The following is a 24,904-nucleotide window of genomic DNA, read 5'->3' on the forward strand; positions in this document are numbered from 1 at the left end:
TAAAACAGAAATGCTGCTGACTCAATGATCTTGGACTTTTGAGAAGTTTTCTTGCCTGTTGTTGAGATAACTTCTTTCATCTAGCAATGGGAATTAAAGACAATTCTAAGAGGTACTGCCAATCAGTGCAGGACCAGTGACCAGGTGGGCTGCTCTGGAAGCAGGCCGCTGCCACGGTCCCATATAGGACCGTGGGAGTAGCGGCTTTTCACCACTCCAATTTTGTGCCACTTTTCCCTACTCAGTGCAGCTTCTAGCCGTTTTTGCGAGCATGTGTCATCTGGATGCCTGCCCCCCAAAGCCAACACTTTTTGCCTGTCTGTTTCAGGCTGTAGTTATCTCTAGAAAGACTTGATGGCGAACCTGCCAAGGCATCTGGGTTGGCACTTGGGTAGTGAGTTCTTCCTGTGATGTCTAGTATCCCAACTCCAATCCCTGCATCCTCTTCCTGTCCTGAACCCCAACATGCTTGACTTCTCCTCTCCCATTGCATGGCCACATAGTTCAGTCAGAGGGGAGGGGGAGAAGGCTCTGTTAGATAGGGGAGGAGACTGAAGAGGGATAACAGATGGAGGAAACAGCAGTACAGACCTTTTTTTAAAAATAGAGAAAAGAGAAGGTCTAATGAGCACTGCACAGGAAATCTCTGTAAGCTCTTGCCATGAGATCTGCAAAGAGCTGAGGCAGACACTAGACTGGGAAACCAAGAGGATCATCCTTCCAGCACCCTATGGAAAAATAATGCAAGAGCACTGAATGTGTTACTGCTCAAGGAAAGGGCATATTTTAGTACATTAATAGGATTTTTTTAATAAAAAAAATTAGGATCAGCCTTATAAGTCATAGGTACTAGTTAACCATAAAAATGTCTGGATAAGATACAACTGCTTTGTGAAAATTCTGCTAATAATGGTTATCAGTATTAAGAAAGATTAAATATAAACAAATAATACAATAGATTGGCAATTCAATTCACTAATACATTAAATTGCCAAGTCATATGCCTTGCTGCAAAGGACTGCTTGAAGACTTAAACTGACCTTTCGACTTCAGGACTGACTTAATTTTCAGGGGTGAAGTAGAGTAAAGGATAAAATTTTAGACGTTAATGCAACACATTCACATCACTTAGTATTCCTATGTTTCCCTTAAAATCCAGAACTGTGAACACAGAAAGTCAGAAAAAGAGCTAGATGAAGAAAATGGCTATCCTATTTATTCCACAATTCCACCTACATTTAATCTGTTTTCACATATGGAGAGCTTAAGGTCTGTAACAAATTAGGGCTGGTTACAACCCCACCCCTCACTTATTATCACAATCAAGAATTGTTAGGTCTTTAGCTTAGTACTCATTTCCTTCTTGACATAATTTATCAATTATTTTGCTAGAATTCTTTCTTCAATAGCAATGCTTTCCAGACAGTTACCTCCCCCCCCAAGAATCCCTAGATATAAATACACAGTCACATGCTAGTAATGTGCTAGGATCAAAATTACTATAGGCAACACACAAACCAAATTTGTCTTAAGCTATGTACACCTGACTATACAGTCAACCAAAATGGGTGAAAAATTCATTTTATTGAAACTCATAACTCAAAAAATATAAGATGCTGTAGTGTACAATATGTTACACAAAGCACCCTGAGGTGCACATTCAAGTCAAGTAAGATCTTCATCCTCCCACCCGCCTCCCATCCCAATCTTGGTACCCTAAGTACTTGTTTCATATACAATCATGCACATTTACTTTGCAAGAGGAAGCCCCCGCTCAATATTCTGTTATGTAGCACCAAAATATCTATTCTCTCTCTCTTAATTTAACAGGGAAACTGTGTTAGCCAATACTGTAGACCATGGAGTAGGCAATTGCATCCCTCTGTATCTTGTTGGACTGCGACACTCATTATTCCTCAGTATTGACCATTCTGGGTAGGGCTGGTGGGAGATGCAGTACAACCTTTGGGGGATTACAAACAGACCAAGGCTGCTGTAGACAGACTCCATACATTCATAGGACTGAACAGTCTAAACTAACCTTAGCAACAGTTGCAAAGAACCAAATTAAGAATTTTCCCCATACAGCAGTAGTGGAGGCAGTCTCTATTACTTTTAAATAAAACACAAACAATTATGAACTTCCCACACAAAGATGATCTGGTTTTTTTGTTGGAAAGAAGTCTATGAGGGACGTGGAAAACTTAGATCTTTCAAGAACAACTACTGGTCGTAAATAATGAAGTTGCTTTAAGGCATGGTCCCCACAGTTTGTTAGTGCCTTATCCAATATGGCCCTCAGGTTTTCCAGAGAAGGGATGGGAGAGTCTGTTGACAAGAGGGGCTGTACGCCTCTTAACTGCCCTTCAGCTTTGGGGCCACTGTTCTTCTTTGACATGGTTGTTGTTGCTGCTGCTGGGACATGTTCACATTTAGCCGTGCTCTGTGGCATATCCTTTTTTGTGTCTTTATTTTGTTCTACCATGCCACTACTTTCAGATTGTTCAGTTGGCTCCCACTCATGCCCAGAGTCATCATCGTCATCGTCGTCGTCGTCATCATCTCCTCGTGCCTCACTTTCTTGAAGGAACTTCAAAAATGAAGACTCAAAACCCATTGGTTTGAAGGACTTTATATCAAAGGGCTTAGGTGCCGGCTGCTTCTCCAGTTTGTCTTTTGGAGCAAATGAGGGAAGCTTCCTAGCATTTGGCTGCAAAGACTTATTCTGCCAGCCACTACTATCTTTCTCCCTCGATAACTGTGTATCTGATCTTGTGCAGGATGAGTTATTCTCTTTTCCATCGCTCTTTCTGTCTTGGCACCGTCCAGGAAATTCTCCATCTGTTTTACACTGCTGAGCTGAATCTGCTAAACTACGTCCTTCAAAACATCTGGTTTTGGGATTGTGGATATGTTTTAAAGTGCCTGTACACAAGAAGACACCAGTCTCATTGGTCTTGTCATTCCCAGAACATCTATTTTTACTGCTTTCATTTTCATGATGAAAATCTGCCTGGCCAAGAAGCTCTTCCCTTCCATGCTGATATGCAGAGCGCAGTATCACATCCTGTTTAAAGTTACAATTTGCTTCTTTACTTGAACCCTGACGCTCTTCTAAACAAGCATCGTTTATCACAGTACCACATTCAACAAAAAGTACAAGATCTTCATACTGCTGTTCTATATAAACACTGGCCATTTGATGGGTACGCTTATAATGTCTTACAATACTGCTTTCCAGTTTTACTACTGAGGGACACCCTTTAATCATGCATGGATACTGTGTTTGGTTGCAGTTGTCTCTGCACATCTGTAGGGCCTCTGCTCTTGTTTTGAAATCATACAATAGCTTTTCTTTATTTTTATTATTGTTCTTCTCAATCTTCTCATTCATCTGTCTCCTTTTCTCACTCATATCATGCCTGAGACATCGATCTTTCAAGCAGCTTCGTTCGTGTTCATTTTGAAGGCGATTCCCTTTTTCTTTGGCACCTCCCATGACTCCTTCATAATCGCTGTGCCGAAAATATACATGCTGAGAATAACGGCTGTAAGTTGTGAAAACTCTGTTACACCCATTAAGATCACAATGGATTTCAATTTCTTTATTTATGTCTTCATCCTTAGCATGTTCTTCCATCAGGTGATGCTTTAATTTGTGAAAGGAATAAAATGCAGCAGGGCAGTGAGGGTGATGACAGGGGAATCTTACTGATTCAGATTCAGAAAGCACTTTTGAATCTTCTTCATGGTCAAGTGCGTGAAAATCACTGCAGTGTTTAGCAAGTGATTTAGGACACAAGAACCGCTTGCTGCATGCCTTATCTTTACAAACAAATATTTTTTTACATTTGGCAAGTTCCCTCTTTGTTCTTGCTTTGTCCTTTTCTAAACAGAGCTGTTCTTTGTTATACTGATGTACAGATCTGTAGTGACGAATCAAACCTTTCTGGTTAGTAAATGCAGAACTGCAATTTTTATGAATACAGTGGAATGGCTTGTGGTATTTATGCAAAATGTAACATAGATTTCCTTTGGCAACTGTTCTTTTACTTCCCCTCCCCTCTTGTGCTTCTAGTCCTTTTCGGTGGCTTTCCAATGCAGAGAGTTTTGTCTGTTTCCCAGTTACACAACTCTCTGCTTCTTCACTAGATTCCAAATCTGTTTCAGAACTGAGCTCTTCTTTCTTAAGATGACATGGCTGTTCACCAGTAAACTTAACTTGGTCATCAAGTTCTTCCTCTGTATTGGCATAGAAAGATGACATTGATGCCACGCTGCTGTTCAGCATATCCTCAGTACAATCACCATCCTCAAAACTTTCATTAGCTAACAGTTTCTGAGTTGCTGACAAATTGCCAAGTTTATGCTTGTTTCTATAATGGACTCTAAGATGTGTTTTCCTTGTAAATGATCTTTGGCAAATATGACATTTAAAAGGTGAATATCGATACTGAAACATGTTCAACTGAAGCACCATCTCTTTTGAATAATTGTGTTTTCTAACATAATGTGTCAATAGCGCTTCTCTGGTCACAAATTCGCAAGTACAACCTTGGTGCTCACAGAAAAATGGCTTGGCTGCCAACTGGGTAAGATATTGATATGGTAGTTTGCCTTTGTGTTCTTCAAAGAAATGGTCTGAGGTAGATTCATCTTCAGAATTGGGGCACTTGGATGAGTATGACTGCAAAAACCTGGAAGAACTTCCAAGATGACCACTAGAATTCGTTAAACTTAAATGCTTCAAGCCCAAGAGAAGCTCCAACATTGCATCTTCTGTACTTGATGCTTTAGAATGTTCAAAAAGGGATGTTTCTGGGGAAGAAGGACAAGGTTCCTCCTTTACATAGCTTTTGCTATTAGAGCTTGTATTATAATCTATGATGTTTGGAGAATCAGTGTTTGTATCTGAATGATGGTGGAGCTCTGAGTTAATCTCTCCAGCAGAGAAGTCCTGCAGACTTTCATTGAACTGACTAATATCTTTAGTCTTCAGGCTATACTTCCTTTTAGGTTTGAAATGGTATGGATGAGCCCTTCGAAGGTGTTTCTGCATACCCTTTGAATTTTTGTATGTTGATCCACAGCCTTCAAATCCACAAGTAAATCTTTTCCCATCAAAGTAGACAGCCACATTAGAATATCGCTCTTTTAAATTGGATGGATGGAAGACTTTCTCATGGGGTAATAAAACTTGAGGATCTGCCTGGCCACAATCAACTGTTTCAGTCAGTAAGATCATTTCATTCTCATTGGCTAAGGAGTCAATATTGCTTCCAACACTACCATTACTTTTACCATCGACCTCTCCATCAGATAAAGGCTCTTGTTTAATTTCCAGGATTCCTTCTGTATTTGTAGATCCAGAAGGCAAACTAAGACTCTCATGGAGATGGGGAGGATCTTTTTGTTCAACCACTGCAGAACCTGAAAGGCAGGCAAGACTATCCCCAGAAACATCATCCTCATGCTTAACTGACACCTCTTTCATTTCACCATTTGAAATATGCATTGACAGGTGATTTGTAAACTCAGTTTTTGAATAGTAAAACTTTTTACAGCCATGGAAATTACAAGTGTATGATGCATCTCTAAAATGCTGGGCTTCATGGTGGTAGAGTTGTCCCAAGTCACTGAAAACAATATTACAGCCACTGAGCTCACATTTATAACGCAGATCATCGTGCTGCTGCTTGTGATGAAGCAGCTCATTCACAGAACTAAATCTAGCATAGCAACCCACAGATACACACATGTAAGGCTGAGGTCCATTGTGTACTTGCTCATGTTCCTGTAGATGGACTGCTGACATGAAATGTCGCCTGCAATACGAACACTTCTCACGCCTGTTTTTCATGTCCAAGTAATGCCTTGCATTTTCATCATTGTTTTGGTGCTCAGCTTTCAAGTGAACACTTAAGTACTTGAACTGCTTAAAAACTTTGGAGCAATCTGTGCCTGGGCATGGGTACAGGTCTCTGTCTTGCAGGTGGCAATTTTCTAGCTTGCTAAATGTAACATAGTCTTGTGGATCAATTTTGGGTTTTGCACATGGAATTATTTTCAATGGCTGATTTTTTCCAAATGCTGAAGACGCAAGCCTTGAGAGACTGCTCTTTTTCAGTTTTTCTTTCTTTATCAGCATCTTCTTCTTTGCACGGTATTTTCTGCTAGGAGGCATTTTCACATGCTCCATTACATGACTCACAAAAACATCCTTCTTCTTGAACTTTTTAATACACACTGGACATGTAAAAACACCATCTTCCATGTGCATCTTAGAATGGTGGAGTATTCTGGCTTCTATGCACTCCCTTTTGCAAATGACACAGAAGAACTTGTACTGAAGCCATCTCTGGTATCTCTCTGAGGAGCCAATTGGCTTTTTGATCCTCACTCTCTCTTTGGGCTGATTTAGACCTTCAAAATTGTTGTCTTCCTTTCCTTCTTCACAATCACTCAGGAGACTATCCAGCAGTTCAGTTTCATTGAATGACATCTCATTACAACTCAGATCATCCTCTGACTCAGAAACTTCTTTTCCTAACAATTTGAGGCAATGTCGTCTCAAAGTCTTCCAGTCCCAAAATTCTGGATCAAATGGCCAATAGGCTTTCAAAGCCAACAGGAGCTCACAACGGAGTGAGTTTGGAACGGGTGCAGTTTCTTCATCAAACTTCTGATCTGGTAGCAGGTAGAGCTCTTCTAGCAGATTGTATCCTTCTTCTGTTGGCTCAAGCAAGTATTCAGTGAGCTGGCATGCTCTTCTAACCTCAAGGTCTTCTGGCAGAAGGCATGCAATTGTTTTGCATACAGAGGTCTTCATATCATCATTTTCATTTGATCTGAGCTGCAGAGCTCGTACACATAATAAAACTGAGACAGCCAAGCCTGCTTCTTCTGCCTAATAGAAAAATAGGGGAGGGGGAGAGAAAAAGTATACATTATTTTAACTTTTCCCTTTAGAAATCATATTGTTCAGGCAATACTTTGGGGGGGGGGGGGAAGGGATCTGTAGACACTAATCCAGATATTATATCCAATAATCAGGCTGCTCTATCTTGAGGTTGTAAGTCTAGAAGTTATTATAGTGGAAATAATAATAATAATAATAATAATTATTATTATTATTATTATTATTATTATTCTGCCTTTTCCCAAAGGAATCAAGGTGGATTACATAACAGAAAACAACAACAAAATGCAAATTACAATAAAATCACATTTCGAAATAATCCCTACCAGTCCTGAGGAATAGCAAAATAAGGACTCAGCAAATGCAAACGGGAAACCATTCAGAGTCAGGGGCTTTCCCAGCAGATAATGATCACCAATTAGCAGACATTAATCCTCGTTTGCATTAGCCTCCCAGGCTGAGGCCAGCCATCAGCACAGAACAATACACATGCAAATCACCCCTGCATTCCCAGGCTCACACAGTATATATACACCCAATTTTTCCAGGCAAGGCATTCTCTGAAGATGCCAGCCACAGATGCTGGTGAAATGTCAGGAAGAAACTTTTCTGGATCATGGCCACATAGCCCGAAAAACCCTCAAAAAACTATGGATGCCGGCCATGAAAGCCTCGACTTTACAGTTGTAGCTGAGGCTAAAAACTACAAGATAGTGCATAGAGACTAGAAGGAAGATCTACTCTGGTCTACAGCAAATAAACATTTATGAAGGCCAACACAAAATGAATCCAATTTATTTTATGACAGTCTTCAGCCAATGAAGTCTACCCTGATGACTAAAGCAGAATATATCACCAAGTTATTCTATTTGTGTATTTTCAGAAAATATATAGGTTATTTTTGTGATTCTTTCTTTCTTCCAAAGACAGTTAAAAACAGTAAGCACGTCACAAACAAGCACGTACTTCAGCTTGGATGACTCTTATCAGAAAGAACAAGTGCTGCAACGTTCTTGCAATAATGCCAAATTGCCGACATCGCTCCAGAAAAGAGTCTAAAGATGGGTCAATTCTTCTTTGCAGTTTGCTCCAAAATAAAGTCAGTTCCCTAGAGAAAGAGAGAGAAGAGAGTGTGTTTGAACTAATCAGGTGATTGGAAAGAGGATGCAAGGTAGTTCAGATATATGACATTTTACAGTTCAGCCAATTCTATAGCACACAATACAGTAGGATTCCAGGCTTGCAGAAAACTGGAAAACAATGGAAAAGAATCCAATTAACACAGATACTGATAAAGATTCTGGTCTCAGCAATGGAAGATGTAATAGTGCCTTCTTTCTCCCAAAATTTTTGACCCCATATGAGGACACACTCAATTATTCTGAAACTGAAACAGCCTTGTTCTCCAAGCCTCATTTTTACCGTTTTCATACTAACCAGGAGCAGATGCTTCTCAGTTTCCTCCCCATCACAAACACACCAATTGAACAAGGGGAAAATATGCAAGTCTGATGTTCTCCACTGTTCAGTTCTAAATGTCTCAATCATGTTCCAGGGGGTCATTTGAATGAACCCCAGGTTCTACATGTGGCTGCACAACTTCAGCAGGTGCAGCATCTAATTTTGCCCCAGCACAAAACCCCAACTATGGATGCTGTAGACACCATTTTGCCTGTTAGTTCTTGAGAACTGGAAAATATGTAGTCACAGATTTAACAATACAGCAAACAATATACCAAAATATCCTTCTTGCCACCCCCACCTACTTTCCAGTCCATGGCTCTAGGTACCTTATAACAGTTAAAAGAGCCATAGGTAAATTTTTATTTCATACAATAGTTTAAAATGTAATTAAACTACCAAAAAAATTAAGAACAATTTATACAGAATGAAACATTATCATGCTTCTGTATATTTGATTATCCACCAGCTAGATGGCTTACTTGTGAGAGAACAGCAAAACCACAAATGTAGAAACTTAATATATTTATATTCACCACTTACCAAGAGCAGTATACACTTGCACTTTGAAGCTGCTGAGTGAGGTACGTTGTGCAAAGAATAAATGCAGTACTCTCTTGGCCCTCAGCTTCTAGGTTACATATCATATCGAGGATATCTTTGCAGTCCACCTTGGCAATCTTTTTAAAAAAGGTAACACTGTCAAGTTATCAATATTCATTCATTGAGATCTTCCTTTTTGAACAAACAAAGTGGTTGAAGAAGAGTCTATTCCTATTTTGGCACATTAGTTCAGAAGCTCTGTTGTGTGCACCAAAAAGCATTCATAAACTGGCATCTATAGTATAATAGAGCCAAAAATGACAAAACAGTTTGGCTCTATTAATCTATAGAACAGAGGAAAAAGAGTGGCCTTGACACTCCTTCCAGTCTCTCAACACTGTATTAGTATTATTCTCAACTCCTCCATATTCACAGGACCACTCAGTTTCTGGCCAAAAGGAAAAGGAGGAGGAGGGAATCTGCTTTTACTTAAAACTTCCAGGAATAACCATTCCCCTTGTACACAGCTTACAAAGCCCCAGTGAATTTTTTTAACATAAAAAATGCCCATTTCTCAAAAGCCGAAGTGAAGTTCCTAACAGTTTTGTTTTTATGGCTTACAGCACTTTTGGCAGTCTATACATTTCCCTGAAAGTCTCAGAACCAAAAAAAACTTGCCCTCACATCTACTGCTGTTGGTCACATCAATCTAAGAATAGTAATCACCTATCTGGATTGTTGACCAAATGAACAAGCATTGACCCACCAGATCATGTGAGGTCTCCATGAATTATAGTTTTCAAAATTACTCTAAAATTATTTCAACAACAAAGCAAACAAATGCCTTTTAATTACTTACATTTAATTACCTATGGCTCCTCCCTACACAACCCACCCCGCACTCCTAGAACATCACGGAAGAAATTATTGGAACATATGAAAACTGGACTAACTACAGCTTCCCATAAAGCGTTTACAGCTGCGGCCCCTAAATTATGGAACAACTTACCGGAAGAGATCCATCTCATTATCACCTTAGAAGCCTTTAAAAAGGCACTTAAGATGGATCTCTTTTGGCGGGCCTATCCACCTGATCTTTTACAGCTGATTTTATAGAACATTCCCATTCTGACTTGATGGCACGGAAAATTGGTGACAATTTGGCCTTTTTAGTGATTGGTAGTAATGTTGTTGTTTTACTGATTGTATTTTTAGATAATACAGTATTTTGTATTGTATTGTGGTTTTTATTCTTTGTTGTAATCCCGCCTCAATCCACAGGGAGAGGCAGGAAATACAAAAAAAAATTATTATAATAATAATTATTATATTACAAGCAAGCTGTTTGCAGTTTTGGAAGCAGTGCAATTTGCTGTCATTTCTATGCTTGCAATCGCTTAAAAACTTTACAATCAGTTTGGGAGTTGCATTCCAACATCAGGAGGGGGTTGAGGTGGGATCCCACCCTTGTCCTAAATAGTAGAATAGGAGCTAGGATCTGCCTGTCACATTCAAAGATTTAGCCACAGGTATCACTCAATGGTCATACTGTTCCAAGAAAAATATTATTCTGTCTTGTTAGGAACAAGCTACAGCGACTTCCTACCCACCTCTTTGAAGGACTCTTCATTTGGATGCATGGAACACAAGCATGTGATGTAGGCTTGCAGAAAAGGTGATGTATCTGAAATTTCTGTGGAGTCTTTACACAGCTTAGACAAGGAAGCAGCTTGGGGAAGGCAATTTGTCTTCATTAAATGTTTTATTCGCATCTGAAGAAAGGCAGGCCCTTCTCGTTTGATTAGCTTACTGACTATAAGGGAAAAAAGTGGCAACATGTTAGTATGCATAAATTTATCACAAAAATTTTGGTAAGATGCACCTGTTTAATTACCTGACTACTTAGCCTATTTTCCTAGGATCTCTGAACTTTAGGACCCAAATTTCAAGTTGATGAAATCAGTATGTTAACCTTTACTGATGAATTTAACTGCATTTTGAATGCCATCAATGATTTGTAAAAATAGTTCAATCTTTTTCTTTTCTTTTTCTTAAAAAGCCATGTTTAAAACAAAAGAATAACAATGCAAGGTCTGGGCACGGATGACAGGGAAAAGATTTCAGTCCACTGAAATGTACAGATTCCCAAGAAGATAAAGGCCATGCATCTCACCTCACTGTTTTAATGGTAATTACCAGGTAAAGCAATTGCAGTAGGCTAAGCTCACAGTTCTATAAAAGAACACAGTACTCATGACTTCTAGCTCTCAGTGTAGCCCCGGAGGACATATGTACAGTTAAAACTAGTGTGTGAGCTACAGCCACTGCTGGAAATGTCTGACTGGTTCATACTGACACATGCTTTCATATATCCCATATTCAAACTGCACAATTCATAACTGAGCTGGCTGCCTTTAAAGAAAGTGCAGCTGGCTCAAAATGCAACAGCCAGACTGCTTGTAGGAAACATTTAACTATCCTGATACATTTACACTCCTATATAACTTGGGTCCAGTCTATCTGAAAGAATCAGAATGTGCTCAAGATCTTTGAAGAAAGGTTTTTTTCTTTGTCATACCAAGCTCATATTCATGTTTCATAAGGACACAAAAGGATGTGCTTGACAGATGCTTCCAGACTATGGAACACTCTTCCAAATGAAATCAAGGCTAACCCTCCCATTAGCAGATTTTTTTCCACTGAAGCAGGTGTTTATTAAACATTTTCTGTTTATTTATGATTAAAACAATGTTTTTAACTTTTTTTTAAAAAAAATAGTATAATTTAATTCTTTTTTTTTTAACTGAAGCCTTTTATATTATATGCAGAATACCATCTTGCATCCCAGCCCTGAGGAAAAAGTGGGATATAAAATAAAGAAATAAGAAGACTTGCTGAATTATTCAGTAGAGAATTGTCCCACTGCAAAAGAACAGGTCCAGCTCACATCATAGCACTGGTGTGGCAATGAGCTTTCATCTGCGCTGCAGTCTCAACTCTTACCTTCCTCTGCTTCTACTCGTTGCTGTGATATAATCTTTACAAAAACAGGATTTTTCCAAACACCTTCCTTGCAGATATCAGCCAGAATTTCAAGGCTATTATCTCCAAATTCAAGTAAAGCATTATGGGAATCCTATGTGAGATTAAAAGATAAAAGATTTTTAAAACCACTACTGGAATTGAATTTGTGCTACTGAACTGTGTACAAGGAAGTGCTATTTTTAATAATCTAAAAAGTGCCTCTTTCGGAATATTCTATAGTGTTTTAAAGAGTGTTTATGGTAGCCCTACCACCTCTGGCTTCTCGTGTCTCCATAAAACTATTACCTATCTACACCTTGAATCTTCACTTTCTTCCTAGTCAAAGCTGATTATTATCTATGATTTAGCTATGTTTCATGTACATAGGCTTAGCTTGAGTTGGCCCTATTTAACCATCAAATCCTATAGGTATTAAATCTGTTAACTTGTATAAATGAGCTAACTGCATCATCTTCTCTAGCCACTCTGCACAAGTAAAAATGTTATTAGTCTTCCAGTATCGTGCTAAAATCAGTTTCTCCATATAAGTTGTTGATTTTTAAATTCTGCATTTATTTTGGTTTTCCCATACCACAAATAGCTATGCCGTCCCATTCATGATCTTCCAAATCTAATTCTCTTTTCCTCTCTAATACAATCTACTGTTTTTATTAGGACAGACAAGAGGCTTCAAATACAGTTTCAAGTTACCTTTAAAAGCTTTCTGCTATATTGTAAATAAATCATTTGAAAAAAAATTATTGGGATGGTTTGAAATAAGACCAAATAATTTTAATTGCTGAAATTTTCCCTAACCTAACATGGACAAACAGATATTCTGTCATCTTCTTAAATCTTTGCTAACACTATCCCAACAATAATTGTTGATTCTTATCTGATACAATTATTCCAAAATATTTATCTTATTAACAATTTCAAATCCAGTTTGCCTAAATAATTTGTCCCTTTCTACTGAATCTATACTCTTTATTAAAAAAAATTTGTGATTATTTACCTTAAAACTGGCATATTTACCAAATTTGTTTACCTTCTCCAGGGTTTTCCATTGATATAACCAGGTCACCAGCAAATTCCTTGAGGTTAAATTCCTCTTTCCTGATTTTAATTGCCCTTATTCCCTTTTCTTTATTCATATACTGTTTAGAATTTTCCAAAGCCAAATGAACAGCAATGACGAAGGGCACACTTGTCTGGTGCCTGTCTCTAGTTTAGATGAGGGTCCCATTCATTAATCATTTTGCTATTTGCTGAGAGTAAATTGCCTGAATCCTATCAATATTTCCCCCATAATTCATTTCACACATTACCTTCAATAAAAAATAGACCAATTAAAGTTGTCATATGTCTTTTCTAAAAACTCAGTTTCTTTAATTACAATTTGAAAAGACAGAGTTTCTAGGTAAAACAAAGTCGAAAGCAGAACGGAAATGAAATATACTTGCCTGTATGGACTGAAACAACTTTAACAATGGTTCAGACTGTTCTTCGCTTTCAGGCACAGAAAGAAGTAGTTCAAAACAACTCCTGAAATAAAAAGTTACAGAAATAAACTTTTTTGGGATTCAGTCTCACTAGTATTCTGATGTAAAGCGATCTTGCAGCACCTTTTTGATTAACTGAAAGATAGAAGTTTTTAGAATGAGCTTTTGTAGACTTGGGCCTATGTTCTCAGATGCTTCCTCTTAGGACACTCAACTCTCTCTCTCTCTTTCCATTTCATCTAAATCCAAATAAGCTAGTTCAATGACAAACAGGTGTCTGCTGTCGTTAATGGAATGGATAAGGGCAAACAAATTGAAACTCAATCCAGACAAGACATAGGAGCTCCAGATCAGATGAAAGATGGGGGAATAAGGATTCAGCATGTCCAGGGTATGGTTACAATTCCTCTGGAATTCTTCTGGAATTCTGCTGGCAGCTTGGGCATACAAATCTGAGCCAGGATGCCCACGTTTTAGCAGCTGCTAAGTGCATTTGCACAGCTAAGACTATTGTGCTAGCTGCACATGTCAGATCCGAATAGAGTGACGCATGCCTTAATTACATCCTATATGAATTACTGTGACACTCTCTAAGTGAGGTTTCCTTTGTAAACTGCTTGGAAACTTCAGTGGATACAGATGCTGCTACTGACAAAAGCTGGCTATAAGGAACACATACAGTAACTCTCTTGTTGAAACGGATTCACTGTCTGCTGATCTGTTTCCATGCCAGCAGAAAGGCAGGAAACATATCAATTCTATAGACAGATAGATAGATAGATGTTGGCATACAGCATGGCATGTTTACAGCAGCAAGCTCTCAAAAACATATTTTACCTAAGAAAATCACTCAGGTACATAATAGTTACTTAAATTACTGACTGTTTATACCTTTTTAGGTGATACTGTATTGTGTTTGAAAGAACTAACTCTCTTATGCAAGTTTAGCAATCTTGCCAGTTATATCATGTATATATGCTAGTGTAAAGTGTTCATCAGTCATGCTACACAAACCTACATTTTTTCTTACAGTTGCCAAACTTTGCTGGATTTGGTCCACTTCCCATCTAAATCAGTGTGAAGCAAATTTTAAGGATTTCAGCGATTAAACAAACTTCTATTTCATTCAAATTGTAAATGAAATCAACCACAAAAAATCAAAGCAAAGCCAGGTAAATTTCATAGCTGTTCGCCAAGGACAAACTGAGGAGGAGGATGGACTGCATACTCCAGCCATGTCCTTCCCTGCTCTCCAATCATTTACAACTAGCCCAAGGTCACCCACAGTGGGTTCCATGGTTGAGAAGGGATTTGAACCCTGGTCTCCAGAGTCATAGTCCACCTCTACACCACACTGGTGCTCAGGGACAGGTAGACATGACAGTTTTCAAAGCTCTCCTAGATGACACATTTCTTCATTAAAACTGAATGGCTCAAACTATACTTACAGCACTAGCCTGCCAAGTACCAGAAGAACATCTTCACATTCTGTAGTCAAGTACGGTCGGGCACTGGCAAAGCTTTGAATGGCAACTCGATAAACTTCCAGGAAAGGCAAAATGTGCTCAGAAGCACCCCGATTGCCAGCATACTGTAGCAATATCTAAAAAAGGAAACAAATAATAGGATAATTTTTTCATAAACTCCAAAAAGAAAAAAAATCCCATTGAAAGCAATGGTATAATTAAATGCTGAGGAAATTAAACTTTGCAGCTTGTCTCAGAAGAAAAGACTAAGTAGCAGATTGTCACTTTATACTTTGTGTCTCCTCCTAAATTAGAGCTACTAATATTAATTAATACTATTGTATTGGGCCCGAACAGACAGGCCAAAATAAAGCTGCTTCGGGACACTTTGGTGGTATGCTGTTTAAATGACACACATCTTAAGAGGCCAGAAGCTGCGCCAAAGCCGTGCTCTAGTTCTTAGGACTGGAGCATGGCTTTGGCATGGCTTCTGCCCTCTTAGGATGCATGCAACATTTAAACAACATACCTCCAAAGTGACCCGAAGCAGCATTATTTTGGCCTGTCTGTTTGGACCCTATTAATAATAGGATTTTTATTTATATCCTGCCCAATCACTGGGAATCCGGGCGGCTTACAACATTGGGGAGAATACAAAGCAATAACAATAAACATGAAAATAATAAAACAATATAACATAGCAATACATAGTAAATCATAATAGTAATAATAACTTCATAACAATTCAATAATAACAAAGAATAACACAAAATATTACATTTAAATCAATAATTATCAAAAGAAAATTCCCATTAATTAATATTAATATTATTAAAAAAACTAATATTAATTAATACTGTTCATTAAAGGGTTTTAGTGCCACAAAAATGGAATACCGCCATGGACTGGAAGCTCTGTTTACCAGTGTACTGTAGCCACAATATTGCACTCAAACAATCTTTACAGCCCAAAGTAACAATCCACCATGAAAATTCACATAAAGTAATGTTTTAAAAGTGTGGATTCGATCACTCATCTAAGCTTTTCCATATGGGAATTGGAATTTTACTTTGTTGAGAAGGCACGAGCAATTTCTAAAAGACTACTTATTCACCTGAACTACCAAGGGCCACATGCACATCCCAATACTGCCAGATCTGCGGCAAAACAATGGTTGTGTCTTAACTTAAATGTGTATCACCCCCCCCCAACTTTAAACAAGGCACACGCTCCCAAGAAGACTTCTCGGAGGCTTCCAGGGGCATCGATTTGCTTGCAAACCTGCATTGTTTTTAATAATGGCATTGCTAAAGGGGAACGGTTGCTTTTTCACAGTTCCAGAGGGTAGGGTTGCATGATGGACAGAGAATTGTATCCGGCCCACATGTTTGAAAAGTACTGTTTGAAAAGACCAATCTTGCTGAAAGAACACATGGCATCTGTACTTTCAGAACAAATGACACAAACTAAGCAGGGCTTCTGCCAAACACAGCTGGACTCCACAGAATTGAGCTCCACATGGTATATATGCAAAGACAACATAGAGCCAACCTATGTGGGATACAAATGACCCAGAGTTGGCTGGTTTAAACAAAGTGGGCTTAAACCTTGGTTTAAACCAAACAACTTTTTAAAAAACCCTCCTAGTTTTTAAAAATGGATTCATATTTTTAAAGAGTCTGGCTATTATTATTATTATTTTCCAATTCTCCTATTGGAAGAATGACTGTATGAATTTAAACATCTTAACTTTAACACTTGATTGGCAATTGTTCATTGTTAGACCAGTATGTTTTATTATGTATAGTCTACAAATATTCAGATTTAACAGGAATAATAAGCAGTAAAAAATTGTGTTTTATTGAAAAATGTAAGTCATACCAAAGCCTAATAACTTTGAAGTGGTTGATCAAGCTTTCTAATACATATGTGGCACCTGTAACAGACCTGTTTTGCCATCTTTCTGTTGCTAACTGCATCTTGGGGAGGGGTTAGGTTAGGAAAACAGTTAAGTTAGTGGCTCCTCTTTATACTACCCACCCAATGGCTGATTTTAACCAAAATTTCCAAAATGCTGATGATATGACTTGGCTTCTCAGCAAGCTTTACTCATATTCTATTTCTATTTCTTCTCATTTCTTCTAAAACCCATATATAAGTATTATATACTTAGCAATTACAAGCAATATTTCCTAGTTACATTACAACACTGCACGGGTAATTAACAGTTTTTAACTGCCACATCTCCGTATTTAAAAGGACACTGGACTTTTGGCTTCACATGGCAAACAAGCCAGGGGTTCACACCACAGCTTATGAGTTTTCTCAAGTCAAAAACCTAGTGGGCATCCACAAACTCACACAAAGCAACTACTTGTCAGAACTAGTGTAAGTCTCTCAGACTCAACCAGGCTTCTGTGGATTATCAGAAAGCTTTATTGAGTAGACAAGGAAGAACCAGGTGTAGTAAGGCATCTTTGGACAGAACTGAAGAAACAAGGACACACACACAGCTAATAAAAGCATTTGAAGGGCATTAACACTATCCCATAAAATTGGCAGATTAAACATTACATCAGTCTCAAAACAATTGCTGATTTGGTTGAATTTTCTTCTTTCCCAGAAAGGCTTAGCTTAGTTGTGCTCATTGCCATCCTTAGCAATAACAGAGGCCTTCAAAGCCTTTGAAATGTACTTGCTATTGCTATAAACACTCCCCCACATTCCTTTACCACTATCTTCCCATTCCACCGGCAGAAACATCTTCTTGTTATATGACATCCATATGGTACTCTATATACATTTCAGATTCTGTGTTATTACGTTTTAGCTCTTTTCTAATTGCTATAGGATTTCTATAGGATTTTATAGTGTGTTTTACTTGTTTTAGTGTTATTTTGAAATGGCCGAAGGGCTAATCAATAGACCTTTCTACAAACACTGGCAGAAACACCTTCTAGTCCAAAATCGACACATGATGAGAGAGAAACAACTGGGTTTCATCCCATAATTAACCAGATACATTTTGAAGAGAAACCTCTCATATGGATCAAAAAGTGGTTAAAGAATGGGAGACAGGCTGCTTACCTGTAACTAGTTCTTCAAGTGATTATCTGTGAACTCACACAAATGAGTTATCTGCATCTGCACAGTGCTTCACTTGGAACTTGGAAGAGCTACATAGAGAACTCTGACCATAAACCCCCCTCCTTTTGCTATTTAAAATGTGCAACTATTTTATTTCATCACATGCTGCCTTTGCTGAAACATACTCAGCACCATTTGCAAAAACATCAAAGCTAAGCCTGTTAAGATCTAGCTTTAAACCAGTAGAATAACAGAAATGTGTTCTTGTCTAACTATGCTTGTCGATGAACTAAGACTGACTCAAAAACAACACAAGTAGCTTGCAATTTAAACCAAAGTTTACTAATGACTTGAATCTACATATGCTCAGAGGCTATATCCTAACCTAGCTAATGAATAGTTCAGGTAAAGAAGAAAATCTTTGTGAGAGACAGAACTTCCCAAAAGGGGATCCAAAAGTGTCACCCAAACTTCCCAAAAGGTCATCCAAAAGTGACCTGAAACACACGGTTTGTTTACCAATTGACAAAGTTATTGCCCGATGATTCAGTAGGAGCACATGGGATGTTTGTATGAGGGGACAAAGCAAGATCTGCATGCAGGAAAATCTATCTAAATAGAGTCTTCTAAATAATTTAGCCTTGTGAGCATACTTGGCCACCTTGCTACTTATCCAACTCAAGATCATTTATGACCAACTAAAAACCACTGGTTCCAGTACACTGCTCTTTCCCCTTCTTTGCAAGAACTAATAGTTTATTCCAACTTCCTGCTACTTCTTTGTGGTCTCTGTGACTCACAGAAATGGGTTATCTATCCCTGCACTCATTCAGAACCTAGAGTTAGAGGTAGAGAACTCTGGCTGTAGTCAATTACTATTAGGCAACCCTATTCCTTGGTTTACTTCAGCTTCCTGACTTCACTTCTTCTACAGCCCAGTAAGCTTTGCCCTTTTTTAAAGGCTCCCTTTATGAATAGCTATGTCCTCAACTAGCTAGTTTAAGAAATGCAACACATGTGGTGCCAAAATCCCAGATTCCTGCCTTCTTTGCTTCGAAGAGTCTCATAATGTTGCCCCTTGTGTACATTGCAAGGCCGTTCTAACATAAGCCCACAAAAATTACTCTTCCTATCTCAAGGCTCTCCAGGCCTTGTGTGCTTTTGAACACTGCTCAACATCAGTGTACACTCAGATCCATCTGGCTGCATCTACATAAGCCTTAGCCATCTGTATGACACTAAAAAGTTAATGCCAGGATTCATCTCTCGATATTACAGGACTCTCCTTCAGAGGATGGCTTTTCCCCACTCCTTTTCAGGCCGGCTTCAGGCAGCCTCCAAGCAACTTCTGGCCGCATCAGAGGTGTGCATCATATGTACACCACACTCCTCAAGCAGCCAGAAGCCGCTCTATTTAGTCCATCTGTTTTGAACCTATGATTCTAGGATTAAGACTAAATTCTATGATTCCCATACTACGTATTCATTTATACTTTACTTTTCCTAATAGTAAGATAGTGTCCTACAGATGTTTATGGACAAAACGTCCACCACTACTGGTCATGGTACCTGGGGTTGATAGGCATTTTACACCAAAATCTCAGGAAGACACAAGACTGGCTTAATCTAAATCAGCGGCAGGAATCAAGAGTCTCAATGCCTCAATATTTGACCCAAAAGCCACCATAGGACTATGGTAAAATATTTGAATCCTGGTCTCCAGAGTTGTTTTCCAACACTCAAACCACTACACAACACTGGCTCTTTCAGTAACTCTACACATGCTATAAATCTGAACTGGTATCTTAAAAGAAAAGGGAACAAGACTTACACTATGCAATATGTAAAATCAGTACCAATGATCACATAAAAACAAATTTATGTGATCAGAAATGGTAATGGTTTGAGTGTTGTACTGTGACACTGGAGACCAAGTTTCGATTCTCAGCTTGGCTACAAAAGCCACTTGGAAAGTCATATGCTCTCAGTCTCAAGGGAAGGAAAAGGCAAACCTCCTCTGAACAAATCCTGATAAGAAAACCTCACTATAGATTTCGGTTGCCATAAGTTAGAAGTGACTTGAAGGCACACAACAAGTGAAATAGGGAATCAAAAGTAGCCTGTAAAATGTATACAGTATCTTCAGACTACATTTAATCACTAGAGCTGAAAAGGACATGGAATAATAAACCATAATTCAACTTAAACTAGAATTGCTGCAATACAGGATGGGGGACACCCGGCATAACAAGAATACATGTGAAAGAGATCTAGGAATCCTATAGACCACAAGTTGAACCTGAATCAACAGTGTGATGCGATAGCTAAAAAAGCCAATACAATTCTAGGCTGCATCACTAGAAGCATAGTGTCTAGATTGAGGGAAATAACAGTGCCACTCTATTCTGCTTGGTCAGGACTCACCTGAAATACTGCATCCAGTTCTGGGTACCACAATTAGCAAGCAATAGCAATAGCAAGTACATTTCTATCCCACTTATCAGGGCACTTAAGCACTCCCTAAGCAGTTTACAACTGTAAGTTAATTGCCTCCAACAAGCTGGGTACTCATTTTAGCGACCTTGGAAGGATGAAAGCCTGACTTGAGCTTGAGCTGTTGGCTGGTACTGAACTCACAACCGTGCAGATTGTGAGCGAGTGGCTACAGTGCAGGCATTTAACCACTCCGTCACCAGGGCTGCGCCCGTTGCCACAGTCCTCAAACCAAAAAGCATGTTGAGAAGTTGGCGCATGTCCAAGAAGGGCAACCAAAATGGCAAAACGTCTGGAAACCATGCCCTATGAAGAGCAACATAGGAAGCTAGGGATGTTTAGCCTGGAGAAGAGAAGTTTAAGAGCTGATATGACAACCCTGTTCAAATATTTGAAGGGGTGTCATATTGAGGACAGAGGAAGCTTGTTATCTGCTGCTCCAGAGACTACAACCCGGAGCAATGGATCCAAATATAGGGAAAGAGAGTCTACCTCAACATTAGGAAGAACTTCCTGACAGTAAGAACTGTTTGGCAATGAAGCACACTGCCTCAAAGTGTGGTGGAGTCTCTTTCTTTGGAGGTTTTGAAACAGAGGACGGATGGTCATCTGTTGGGGGTACTTTGATTCTGTGTTGCTGTATGGCAGGCGGTTGGACCTGATGGCCCTTGTGATCTCATCCTACTCAATGATTCTATGGGCTTAAACAGACAGGGCAGTAGAAGCGGACAGAGGCTGCTCCTGCCCTGATAGCCCTGGGACCATGGCAATGAGATGCCACCCGCTGCCACAGTCCTCAATAAGCTACAAAAAGTAAGAGATAAGAAACTACTCCTTTTGCAGTTGGTTTTTGGCCATGTTAGGCAGCCCCAACGCGGCCTCCGAGTGATCCGGGGGTGTGCATCATGTGCCCCTGGATCAGCCTTTTGGGCAGTCTGAGGCCAGTGATTCCTTTGAGCAAATCTGCAATGTGACAGTTCACATGTGAACTACAGATGTGAAGTCCCTCCACCCCCCAAAAAAGATAGGAAAAAATCAGGAAAAAAATAATGTACAGTATTTCTGAAACCCTTCCTAGCTTGAAAATTGGGAAAAATGGATAATAGATAATTTTGTTTTTAGAATGAATAAATTGCTTAAGTTGCTATGTACAATATTAAATGAATGCAATTGTGGCCTTGATTTTCTTTTCTCAAGTCTCTCTGTGTGAATGAGTATTTTCTATCTGCTTGACACTATGGAGTACTAAAGACCCAGAGGAAGACTATAGGGACATAACGATTTTATGTATTTGACTTATGCTGATAGCTTCTATTCGTTTTATTTTTAATCTTTTCTCTTCGCCTCGTAAACATGCACAACAACCAAATAAATTACTGACTACTGTACTTGCAATACCATTTTAATGATTTTTTAAATAAATTTAAATATAAATTCTATTTGCAGATTTTGTATGAATAAAGTGTGCTTTTACTATACCAAGCATCTATGTATACAACTACAATCTCTATGTGAACAAGCTAATCCCAGTAATCTAGTGCAAAAGAAAAGCATCGTTCCTTTTCAGCCTGACCCACCTCTAGGTTCTTTCTTATGAAGACAAACTTGAAAGGCCACAAAGCATTTAGACCACCTTGAATTAATTTTTAAAAAGGTGGAATGCATTCATTTTATTTTTACTTATATCCCACCCATGATATCCAAATATCTCACTATTTAATAAATACCCATTTACCCCAGTTACATTTCCCGTTGTTGTTGTGGACCACTCCTTGTGTCAAGGAGTTGTTGTGTCACATAATTTCCAGCTTCTATCATGAAGTACCATGTCTACCTTCAACTTGTTTCCAACTTCTATCATGAAGTTTTCTTGGTAAGATTTGTTCAGAGGAGCTTTGTCTGTGCCTTTCTCTGAGGCTGAACAAGTGGGATTTGCCCATGGTCACTCACTGGGTTTCCAAGGCTGAGCTGAGACTGAACCCTGGTCTCCAGAGTAGTACCTTCTTGCCCTCCACATTTATGGCTTTGAATGTCCACAGATGTCTCTCTAGGAATGTCTGCTCCTCCATTGTGAATCTATGGTCAACTTACGCCAGAAGTTATGGAGAACCTAGAGCTTCCTGAAGAGAGCATTCTAGGCATTTATAGCTCCTCCAACACAACTGGCAGATGTTGACAACAGAGTTGCACTGAAGGGCCACACTAGTTCAATGCTCAACCGCTACACCATGTTGGCTCTCACAGTTCCCTATCCTACATCTATTTCTAGACCAGTGATGGTGACCCTTTTAAGAGGCTGAGTGCCCAAACTACAACCCAAAACCCACTTATTTATTGCAAAGTGCCATATCCCTCTGGCTTTCTAGTAACATACTCTGGCAAACTCTGTGCTGGGGTGATGGCACATGTGCCCACAGAGAGGGCTCTGAGTGCCACCTCTGGCACGCGTGCCATAGGTTCACCATCATTGTTCTGGACCAGTGGTTCCCAACCTGTGGGTCGGGACCCCTTTGGGGGTCAAATGACCCTTTCATGGGGGTTGTCTAAGACCATTGGAAAACACCTATTTAATTACAGTTATGAAGTAGCAATGACAATAATTTCATGGGTTTGGGTCACCACAACATGAGGAACTATATTAAAGGGTCAAGGCATTAGGAAGGTTGGGAACCACTGTTCTAGACTATAACCCTTCCTATGTGCAAAAACTTGCCATCTAGCTATTTCTAAACCATCATATGATTTAAATGACGCTATATAAACAACAGCACATAATGCGGAGACGGCGCTACAACAGCATTTTGATGAAGAATTCAAATTATTATGGCCTTATCATAAAGGTAAACATGCTCTGGAATGACTGAAGGCAAGCAGACTAGATTATCACTCCTGGTCACCTTTCTGGGTTCATTGACAGCTTTGTTCAGGATGGGCTGAACATGAAGGCGCATGAAAAGAAGGCTGGCCAATTTGTCTCCTTGCATGTACCAATGGCATCTCCTCAGGGGATGCAACTGGGTGGCCCAAAGGGTTGCACGCACCGTCCCCATATCAGCCCTATGTAACCTGTGACCATGCCATTTGGAAAGCAATACACACAGATCCTCAGAAGACATGGATTCTGCAGGCATTAATAGCAGGCTTCTTGACTCCTTCCAAGCAGTTCTCTATCAGTACAAAGTAAGCTTATCTGAAGAGACCCTTCTGGGACTAGCTTCTAAGTCATCTATAGAGATCCCACACTCAAAAGCCATAGGTCCGAAACACACTGCGGAAATAACCCAGTTCGAAACCACTTAACTGCCCTGGGTCAGTCCTACAAGGGACTATTGAGAACACAAACACACATTGCCCCGCTCTGGGCCCACAACAAACTCCAACTCCCAGAATTCCATAGCGGTGAGCCAAACAACAAGTTGAAGCGGTTCCAAACCGGGTTCTCTCTCGAGTGTGGACGCAGCCTGAGGCTGAAGGGGCGGCGCGTGCGTGAGGCTCCTTGTTGCGACGCTGCAACTGCCACAAACATAAAAGGCGGCACGAACAGCGGCCCTCATCGAAGAAGCCTGGCTCCGATGTCCCCCGGGGAGGATCCCTCTCAGCCCCGCCTCCGCAGCGAGGCAACGGCTGGCCTTTAGCCCCTTGAGCGGCCATCTCCCTCAAGAAGCCCAGAGCGCCAAGGAAGGAAGGAGCGAGCAGGCCCTCCACTCCGCTCCACTCCCCTCGCGGAGGCCTGGGCCTCCTCCTCCTCACCTGACAGAACTCCCGGCAGAAGGCGCCCGAGGAGGCCTGGGCCCCGGCGCTGACGCTCAGCTCCTCCTGCAGCTGACCGAGGCGGGAGCGGAGGGCAGCCGCCAAGCGCGGCGTCTCCGGCCGCAGGGCCGCGTCAGCCTCGGCGTCCGCCATCTGCACCCGGCCCCTCCGCGCGTAGGCAGCAGCCGATCACGTGACCTCTCTTCTCTCCCCCCGCGCGCGCGCCCGACGACGTCATCGGAGCGGGACGGCGTCACGTGACCTCCCTCCCTCAGCTCCCGCCCCGCGCGCACTTCCGATCCCTCCAGCACCTCCTATTGGTCGCCTGGCCCTTTAAGGCGCGATGACGTCAACACATCGCGCGGGGAGGGGCTTGCTTCCTCTTTTCCCTCGCGAGGGCCAATGAGGCGCTGGGGCGGGGCTTCTTTGGGAGGATGACGTCGACGGCTGAAGAGACACAAACAAAAAGCGCTCTAGCCGTGATGCTGCAGCGACAACGACTCACACGATCCTCATTTTTTTAGCGTTTTTATTAGGACTTAGAATTATTATTTATTATTTAATAATAATTATATTATTATTATTATTTATCATTATTTATTTCAAGCCCTAAAGTCTCTCAGACTTTGATCCTTAGAATTTATTTATTTTTTAAATTG

The 24,904-nt window shown here is 40.1% G+C and overlaps 1 protein-coding gene across 1 annotated transcript; it reads right to left on the bottom strand.

Moving 5' to 3' along the window:
* Positions 1-1,564: 1,564 nt before the first annotated feature.
* Positions 1,565-24,542, bottom strand: RLF (RLF zinc finger). The gene is made up of 8 exons (XM_042440230.1): positions 24,246-24,542; positions 14,898-15,052; positions 13,411-13,492; positions 11,927-12,059; positions 10,534-10,736; positions 8,924-9,060; positions 7,886-8,027; positions 1,565-6,907 (listed from the first exon to the last, which is right to left on the bottom strand). Exons 1-8 carry the CDS (start codon positions 24,396-24,398, stop codon positions 2,135-2,137), a joined length of 5,778 nt encoding a protein of 1,925 aa, XP_042296164.1. The 5' UTR covers positions 24,399-24,542; the 3' UTR covers positions 1,565-2,134.
* Positions 24,543-24,904: the final 362 nt, after the last annotated feature.

The sequence above is a fragment of the Sceloporus undulatus genome, chromosome 9, assembly GCF_019175285.1.
Source record: "Sceloporus undulatus isolate JIND9_A2432 ecotype Alabama chromosome 9, SceUnd_v1.1, whole genome shotgun sequence".
Classification (NCBI taxonomy): domain Eukaryota; kingdom Metazoa; phylum Chordata; class Lepidosauria; order Squamata; family Phrynosomatidae; genus Sceloporus; species Sceloporus undulatus.

Excerpts from the sequence above, each read along its gene's own strand:
- RLF (XM_042440230.1), bottom strand. The coding sequence starts at position 24,398 with ATGGCGGACGCCGAGGCTGACGCGGCCCTGCGGCCGGAGACGCCGCGC. Across the intron at positions 9,061-10,533 it reads ATGAAGAGTCCTTCAAAGAG|ATTGCCAAGGTGGACTGCAA; the intron begins GTGGGTAGGAAG and ends TTTTTTAAAAAG. Across the intron at positions 8,028-8,923 it reads GCAAGTGTATACTGCTCTTG|GGAACTGACTTTATTTTGGA; the intron begins GTAAGTGGTGAA and ends CTCTTTCTCTAG.